General features: G+C 37.4%; 1 protein-coding gene across 1 annotated transcript; it reads left to right on the forward strand.

The window, feature by feature from the left end:
- The first annotated feature begins 958 nt into the window (after positions 1-958).
- LOC108705266 lies at positions 959-3,925 on the forward strand. The gene is made up of 2 exons (XM_018242074.2): positions 959-1,472; positions 3,621-3,925. Exons 1-2 carry the CDS (start codon positions 1,274-1,276, stop codon positions 3,800-3,802), a joined length of 381 nt encoding a protein of 126 aa, XP_018097563.2. The 5' UTR covers positions 959-1,273; the 3' UTR covers positions 3,803-3,925.
- The last annotated feature ends 5,952 nt before the right edge of the window (positions 3,926-9,877 follow it).

The following is a 9,877-nucleotide window of genomic DNA, read 5'->3' on the forward strand; positions in this document are numbered from 1 at the left end:
TACGACCAAAAAAACAAAGGAAAGCCTATGGGGACCTTCCCCATAGGCTAACATTGCACCTCAGTAGGTTTTAGGTGGCGAAGTAGGGGGTCGAAGTTTTTTTTAAAGAGACAGTACTTTGACTATCAAATGGTCGAATATTTGAACGATTTTTAGTTCGAATCGTTCGATTCGTAGTCGAAGGTCGAAGTAGCCAAAAAAACATTCAAAATTCGCAGTTTTTTTTATTCTATTCCTTCACTCGAGCAAAGTAAATGTGCCCCTAAGAGTAAAATTAGAACCAAAATATCTGATGAGCACCTTGAGTATTCACTGAGAATTGCAACTGCTTCCATTTAACCAGATATTGATACATTCGTTTCTCAAACACAATGTCAAAAATCCCACTAGGTTTATGATACCCTCTTTTCTTTTACTTTTACAATAAAATAAATCAAAAGTGAGCGTTAGTGTTTGTGTGTATTTCGAGTGTGGCTCCAAAACATTTTTCTTCTTCCAATGTGGCCCAGGGAAGCCAAAAGGTTGGACTTCCCTGATTTATATTGTTTAAATGATAAGTTGTATGGTAAGTATCCTAAAACAGTGAATACAAACCTCAACCATCTGAATTTATTTGACCTCTAGTAATCCAACAAAGAAAATCTATCCTGGATGTCCTGAAAAAAATATTTCAGTTAAATAAATTCAGTTAGCATGCCACATATGCTCAACACTTGAAAGTCTGTATCAAGAAACATAATTCTATACTGCACACTAGTGATGGGCGAATTTATTCGCCAGGCGCGAATTCGTGGCGAATTTGCGCGATTCGCGGCAGGCGAATAAATTCGCGAAACGCCCGCGAAAAAATTCGCCGGCGTCAAAATTTTTTTTTAGGAAAAAACGGGCGCCGGCGTCGGAAAAACGGGCACCGGCGTCAAAAACGAGACGCCGGCGCCGTTTCGCGAAATTCTCGAATTTTTCGGCGAAGCGAAACGGCGCAAATTCGCCCATCACTACTGCACACCCTACTTTTAGCTTGCCTTTTATCTGTTTGTGAAATAGCTATACTGCATATATTTTCTTTGCTATTCATATTACATTAATTTGTTTGTTTGCTTTCTGTGCCAAACGGAAGAGCACTGCAATACTCTAGAACCAATGTTTCCTATAATGGCACTTGGACTAACCATAAAACATACTTGTAGTACATACTGTAGATACAAAAGTGGATATTGTGATATATCATTGAAAGAGATTATTCATTTTATATGATATGGTAATATAAGGTGCAATGTATTTAGAATTCTTAATATATTTGTTTATAGGAATAGACCATTCTCACAATATGTTGAATTATGATCCGTGGCCAAGTTCCCATCAATGTTTGTCCAAACCTAAACTTTGCACTGTCTATATACTGCTCCTACTTGTCTCATTCACCGTCGTATCTGCCCAAAGCAGATCTTTTAATCATCAGATTGACAACAGAAGTAAGTATTTATTTCAAGATATTCTATGATTGCTTTTTGGTTGAGATGTTTATTATTTGTTATGTGCACAGCATAAAAAGGCAATATCTCCATTAGAAAGTCCCAATGATGAACTCAGATACTCAGTTTCCTGTTTGACATTATTTCTAATAGTCTTTTACATAGTGCCTAATAGTAACATTTATAGGGGTTAATCCAAATTTATCTGATTTTTTTTTTAATAAAAAAGTTTGACCAAACTAGAATCAAACTAGAATCCACAATTTGACATTATTTATTATTAAAAAAGAGCAATTTAATTGGATTGTGGAAAAACCCGATAACATCGAGCGATAAACCCGACGTTTTTTCTGAATTTTTCAGATTTTTTGCCAAAATAGTTTGATTTTCGGGCTAATTCCAGTGCAGACCATAGAAACTTCCAAATAGGATAGGGACCTCTCCCATTGACTTATATACAACCTCAGCAGGTCTGAGATGGCAGATTTTCAGATTCTGACTTTTTGCAGCCTCGGGGTATAATAAATCTTGAAAAAAATCAAGGTTTTTTTCCACAGACAATTTGAATTTTATAGTAAAAAAAATATCAAATGTTTCAATGTTAATAAATACCCCCCTTAATGTGTATGTGGACTTGGACATGTCACAGAGACAAAATATTGATACCTACAAGTCCTTGCAATAGCTATATGTTATATTAGGAGACAACTTCTATGAGTTAAAAAAAATATTCTTCAGCATGTGGCACTTGTTGAAAGGGCTTGTACAGATAGAGAACTGGCTATGCCAAATGACTTCATTGAATACTAGGAAGCTATAATATTTTATTGATGTGTTTCCTCTGATTCATTAGAATTGATAAGGACTGCTTTCCCTTTTGCTTTGTTTATTTTGTTATTTGTGTATGTTCATTTTTGTTTGTTTTTTCAAAGAAAGTATAATTGCAAGGGGTAATAGATAGCGTCTTCCCACATTGATGCTTTATACTCTTTAAGATTAGCATAATGAGTGCTTATTAACTCTTTCCCATTTGCATAGCTGTCATGGCAATGTGAGTTGCAAGCTGCAAGAAGTGGAAACCAGCGTCTTTTGTTAGTGTTAATGATGTGGCTATCCTTACAAATAGTTTGTGTGTATAACTTTAAAAAGGTGGTTCACCTTCAGGTTAACTTTTAGGGGGTTATTTACTAAACTCAGAATGAAAAAAATTGTGATTTTTTTTTATAAAGTTATACTTTTAAAAAAATCACAAATTTTTCGGAATTTATTAAACCCTGAGGACGGAAAAGTCGGAATCAGCAAATCCGTCATCTCAGACCTGTCGAGGTTGCATATAGGTCAATGGGAATGGGAGAAGTCCCAATGATTGATTTTTTGGTTTCATGCAATACCCAGAAGTTTTTGGGCAAAAATCTGAGTTTTCGGGTGAAAAATCTAAAAAAAATCTTGAAAATCTGATTTTTTTCCTGCAAAGCAAATTTTCCGGAAAATGTAATAATAAATAAGCATAAAAAACCCGAGCGGATTTGATCAGAGTTTGTAGCAGAAAATATCAAGATAAATTCAGACTTTGATAATTAACCCCCTTGGTATGTTATAGAATGTCCTATTCTAAGCAACTTTTCAATTGGTCTTCATTATTTTTTATAGTTTAGGAATTATTTGCCTTCTTCTCCTGACTTTCAAAAGGGGGTCACTGAACCTGTCTGAAAACAAATGCTCTTTAAAGCTACAAATTTATTGTTATTGCTACTTTTTATTACTCATCTTTCTGTTCTGACCCTCCCTTAGTAATATTCCTTATTCTCATTCAAATCAATGCATAGTTGCCAGGGTAATTTGGACCCTAGCAACCATATTGCTGACATTGCAAACTGGAATGCTGCTGTATAAAAAGCTCAAAAACCACAAATAATAAAAAATGAATTAAATTAATTTAAACAACCCCTTTAAAAATTGGCCCACTTAAGTTAGAGAAAGTTAGAGTGTAAAATTTAATAAAATCTCATAGGAATGAGTAAAAAATGGGTGAGTTGTTTGTGGTGAGTTTTTATTTCACACTTTGTTCTGCCCCTATATACAATGTTACAGAGCAATGCATTTGGTTTGCAGTCTGAATGATAATTCTCATTTCCGCTGTGTTTACAGGTCCTGAGATAGATCCGTACTGGTATGTGGGTCGCGGTGTTCGCCCAATAGGTCGATTTGGAAAACGTCAGCTAAAATTTAGGAAGACATTTGAGCCTCGATTAAAATTTCTCTTGGAGCAGACCCTGGAGATCATGAAGAAACACGGAGTACTTAATATAGAGAATATACATTCTTGGTGATGTTTGTTTACCTTCATTGTTAAATGAACAAATATATATTTATAAAGTGATAAATATATATTTTGAAGTGAGACTTCCTGTAATATTGACAGTCCAGTATTTTTGTTTGCTATAAACTGCACACTTTACACAGACTTATGCTTCTTACCTGATCTTTTCAGTCTCATCTATTTTAGGATATTTTCTTATTTGCATTTCAAATCACACACATTGCAGAGCTCATCTACTTCTTGGGCTTGTGTTAACGGTGGCCATACATGAAAAGATCTGCTTGTATGGCGAGGTTGCTGAGGTTGCCGATATGCCCACCAAAGGGCCAAATGATCGGATTATAGGAAATAGGTGCCGACAGGGCATAGGACCACATCAACTAGCCAATGCGGTCCTCGATCACAGTCAAAATCGAACCTGCCCGATTGATATCTGTCTGATTTTTGACCAAATATCGATCGGGGAGACCTGTCGGAAGCCCCCACATGCGGGCAGATAAGATGCCAAATTGGTCTAAAGGGCCGCTTTAACCTGCCCATGTGTGGCCACCTGAAGAGAAGTAAGGTAGACTGATTAATTCATGGAGAGGTGCAATAATGAAACCAATTTAAACATTGTTTCTAGAACTGAACCTAGTAAGGTCAGCGCTAATTCAAAGCTCAGGGGAAAATATATGATGAAAAAAGAGAGATTTGTTATAGTGTAGTATTTACTGAGAGTTGTAGCTCCACAACCAAAATAAACTCTTTGGTGCAGTTACCCTTTATGATTCACCACATGTGGCTATTAGATGGGTACTTACAAATGTTTAGATTTAGCATATGCACATCACGATTTGTAGAGAATAAAATTGTAGGGTATTCTTTCTGGGCTGGAAGAGGTTAAAAGTGCGCAAATAAAGTGTAAAAACCCTTTTTATTAAATGACATTAAAAAACCAACTGGTTGCACTCACATTTTAGTAGTTAAAATAGGCATATAGTCTCTTTTCCATGCAAATCCGTACTGCTACAAGTCTTTCCCAGTGGTTTGTGTTGAGGTTCCGACCCGCGTTTCCTAGGATACGAAAGAAAGTCTTTCACAGAACTCCCCAGCCTGATATCTCACATCAGAACTGGTTGATATATATATATACTGTGTGTATATATATATATATATAATCAGTAAATATTGCCGTTTTACATATTTTCCCATGAGCAACCATTTTATGATGGTCTCTATGCTGCCTTAGAGATCACTTGACCAGAAATAATGCAGCTCAAACTGTAACAGGCAGAAGTGTGGGAGCAAAAGGCAGAACTTTGTCCATTAATTGGATGATGTGACCTAAGATATATGTGTGCCCTTGGTTTGTTTGTGTGCACTGTGAATTGAATGGTTGGCACTTAGTATATAAAATGGCAATTTTCTTTTTAAGATTACCCATTGGCGCACACTTCTAAAAAGTATATTTTCATGAAAATGGTTTATTCAGATAAAGCAGAGTTTTACATAAGCTGTTTTATGCAACATTGATAAGGGGTATAGTTTTCCTTTTTTCTTTTCTATTTTCTCTGCTCCAGTGTCTACCCAACAACAGTTTTTGTATTCACAAACCACGAGAAAAAAAAAAGCTGTAAATCATCTTAGAATTCCACTGTCCACATCCTACTAAAAGTTAATTAGGCTGAACTGGCCATTTCAAATGCAAATTAGCGTCAGCTTTGTAGCAAGCACATTGAGGAGCACGTTTTTGTTAGTGATTTGTGTGAAAGGTAGCACTTTTAGTTCAATAATTGCACTGGGGTCCGAAGCACTGGTCGCAAATCAGTTGCATGTGTTGCGCCAACCTGTGAAGGGAAACCCGATTCTGGGGATCCCTTCCATCCATGCATGCAGTTGCCACAAGATTTAAAGGAGCATGTATGGGTTCAAGTAGCTATGTGAATAATCGTGTGCCTATTTTATTGGATTTCCTCTACACCTTATATTTTTTGTGCAATAAAATATTCACTTCATCCCTGAGCACACAAAGAACAAGGAGAATCAGAATTTTAATTGAAAGAGAATTTGTGCCTTTCATAAAAGCCTTGCTGTGTGCTCTTCATCTGAAAAAACACCTTTTAAAATAAATAAATGAATGAATGAATGAATGAATGAATGAATGACTAATACAGGCTTAATTACTAACTGACATTATATATCTGGCAAACTCCTTTATTCCCTGGTTAGGCACTTAGCTCAGCTCTCCAGAGAGTGGGATGACTCGTATTCTTGAACATTTATTTTAAGCTAAAGTCAGTGGTGGAAACACAGCAATAAAGTTTGTGTTGCACCTGCTGTAGGGTTTTGCAGGGCTTTGTAGTCAGTGGCAGAGGGTGATATATTTGTTTAGGAAGGCTAGGGGGCACACGTCGGATTACCAACTGATGAACCTGAAGTTTGAATGTTTCAAGGTGGCTTTTTAGTATGCAATATTAACTTTTCCAGGGAGAAAAGCACATATTCCATGAAATTTGTCACTACGGTTGCTTACCACCTTTTCTGAAAAAAATAGTATGCAAATAATGTAGCTCACATACAAATCAACAAATAATAGTTAATAATTGTAGGACAAATAATAGGGAGTAAATGTATACATACCTCTTATTTTCCCACAGAGGCTGCAATATAACTGTAATACAAAACTGTAATACAACCAGCAATATTTCTAACTCCATCTATAATACACCTACCGTATTTCAAATACAATGCTCCAGACTTCTAACTTCTGTGGTGCCAAGGGCTGTAATTTTTCTGGCCTAAGTGGTGGAGGGTCAATAATGGAAGCCAGTGTTGACTACTCCCCCTTTTAAACCACACCCTTTTATGTTTTAAAACCATTTAAGATCATATCCACATTAATAGTGGTAACACACCAAAAAACCAAATGGGGGCCCCTAACAACAATTTCCAAATGCTAACAAACCCCCAGAACAAACCCTACCAGGCTCATGTCTCACAGGGTACAGCGTAGGGCATGCAGAGTATGGCACACATAGCATAGGGCAGTATGACTATGGCACACACAAGGAGCATAGGGCAGGCAGACTATGGCACACAGGGAGCATAGGGCAGGCAGAGTATGGCACAAAAATGGAACAAAGGGCAGGCAGAGCTTGGCACACACATGGGATATAGGGCAGGCAGAGTATGGTACACACAGGGAGCATAGGGCAGGCAGAGTATGGCACACACATGGAACATAGGGCAGGTAGAGTATGGCACACACAGGGAGCATAGGGCAGGCAGAGTATGGCACACACAGGGAGCATAGAGCAGGCAGAGTATGGCACACACAGAGAGCTTAGGGCAGGCAGTGTATGGCACACACAGGTAGCATAATGCAGGAAGAGTATGGCACACACAGGGACCATAGGGCAGGAAGTGTATGGCACACACAGGGAGCACAGGGCAGGCAGAGTATGGCACACACAGGCACCATAGGGCAGGCAGAGTATGGCACACCCAGGGACCATAGGGCAGGAATTGTATGGCACACACAGGAAGCATAGGGCAGGCAAAGTATGGCACACACAGCATAGGGCATAGGGAAGGCAGAATAGAGCAGTAGACAGGTGAACAATGTGGGCACTTTCAGTCTGGGTCTGATATGTGAGTAGTACAGGGCTTTAGTGGTGTTACAAGTGTGAACAATGCAGGGGCGATTACAGGTGTGAACAGTGCTTACTGTCTAAATTTGAAGCACTGCAGGTGTCAGTTAATCTCAGTACTGATACCTTTTAAAGCTTACACAAGGTAAGGAATCACAGCAGGCAGACTTTCATGTGGGTGGCCACACAAGGGGGGGAGGCCGCAAAATCTGTGTGCATCAAAAACTTAGCAGCAGAATAATAAACACAGTTTGCACACTTTTGTATGACAGAAGGGAGAGTAACATGCCAAGCACAGTCTCCATACATAAGCTAAATGCTATATATAGAGTAACTGCACCCAAGGGATTGTCTCTCACTGCAGATATTTCCAAGCCCTTTGGGTTACTTACTGACTCGCACTGCTTTATGGGGAAGGTTTGGGATCCGTTATCCGGAAACCCATTTTCCAGAAATAGTGGTAGGCCATCTCCAATATTGCCAGATTTACTGAAGAGCAAATTGTCATTTTTTTTGGCAAACATTTGCCAATTTACTAAAAGGCGAGTAAGACAATTCACTAGAGAAAAAACTCAGCGCTAGAGAACTTTCGTACCGTTTCGTCAGTAGAATTTTCACCCAGGCGAAGAAATGAAAATCTGCTAATTTATCAAAGTGCGAAACTTTCTATTTGTTCCCCTTTTTGCCAGTCTACTTCGCCGAGTAAACTTCCATTATTAAGATAGAGCAGACACTTTTAAATGACAATCAATGTCACCCTTTCCATGCTAATTTAATCCACGTTGAAAATTCTCTCGTGAAAATTCTCTCGAGAAAATTTTCTATAGAATTTTCCTACTACTATTTTATGGGGAAATACACTGGCAAATTGAAATTACAATTTTTAGTAAATATGAGATGTGATGTGAAAATACACCTGGCAAAGTGAGGTGAATTTTGGTGAAGGTAGAGGAAGAGAAAATTCACTCTTGTAAATGTGCCCCATAGTCTCCATTTTAAGCAAATAATTAGATATTAATATTAGTTTGAAATTATTTCCTGTGCCTTTATAATAATAAAAACAGTACCTTGTACTAAATAGTAAGCGGCATGAATCCATATTGGTGGAATAACAATCCCATTGGGATTATTAAATGTTTAAAGGGTTATTAACCTTTAAATTTACTCTTCGTATGATGAAGAGATATTCTGATACAATTTGCAATTGGTTTTAATTTTTTATTATTTGTGGTTTATGAGTTATTTGGATTTTTATTCAGCAGTTCTCCAGTTTACAATATCAGCAATTTTGTTGATAGGGTCCAAATTACGCTAGCAACCGTGCATTGATTTGAATAAGAGACTGGAATATCAAGTTGGGCCTGTATAGAAAGTTGAGCAATTAAAAGAAGTAGCAATAACTAGCCTTATAGAGCATTTGTTTTTAGATGAAGAAGAAGGCAAAAAAGTTAAAAACAATAGAAAAGGAAAAAATAAAGGGCAATTGAAAAGTTGCTTAGAATTTGACATTCTGTAACATACTAAAAGTTAATGTAAGTTTGAACCACCCCTTTAAATGATTTTATTAGTAGACAAAGTATGGGGGATCCAAATTACAGAAAGATCCCTTATCACGAATACCCAAAGTCTGAGATAGATCCTATACCAATAAAACAGCTAAGTGTTGTATATGTTTTTGCATGAATGCAACTTATACAAAAGTGCTGAGAAGAAAGATCAAAAGATTGTACATTTTTTTAGGGTACCTGGCTTCCCCCTTACATTTCTTTACATATGGCACATAAACTATACAGTGGGCACATGTGTAGGGCATTATAACAACTTTATTTTATTTTATTAAGGTTCCCTGGGCTTGTGTAGTGTAATGTATTTGCTGCAACATATACGTCCATTGAAATTTAACTTCCCGCTGTATGCAAATTATCTAACGCTAGCGCAACTTCGCTTTGCTTGCCGAATTAACTCTAGCGAAACTACGCCATCATTCGGCGCACTGGACGCAACTTTGCATTTTAATGAATTAGTGTTGTCCTGGCAAATTTTCGCCTGGCGAAGTGTGGCGATGTGAGCGAAGCCGTTGCTGGCGAATTTCCGCAGGTTAGTGAATTTGCCCCAAAGACTTTAACGGGTGAAAACATTTTTTGTCACGCGTCAAAATTCTGTTGCCCATAGATTTCAATGCATTTCGGAAAACGGGTCAGATTCGCCCATCACTAATTGCTACAGGTTTCCAGATTGCATATTTTATTAAACTTACCCCTAATGACAATTCCATAAAATAATCATGTGAAAATTTAAAAAAAAAAGTAAAAAAAAGTTGTACATAAGCAGTACCATGCAGTTGTCCTATTGTGTGATTAATGTACAATGTCAAATATTTTTAACTGTATCCTCCCTCCATTTGAATAGCAAAACCATGAGAGTTTTAAATGAATTCTACTAATACCCTATGG

Source organism: Xenopus laevis, chromosome 6S (assembly GCF_017654675.1).
Source record: "Xenopus laevis strain J_2021 chromosome 6S, Xenopus_laevis_v10.1, whole genome shotgun sequence".
Lineage (NCBI taxonomy): Eukaryota > Metazoa > Chordata > Amphibia > Anura > Pipidae > Xenopus > Xenopus laevis.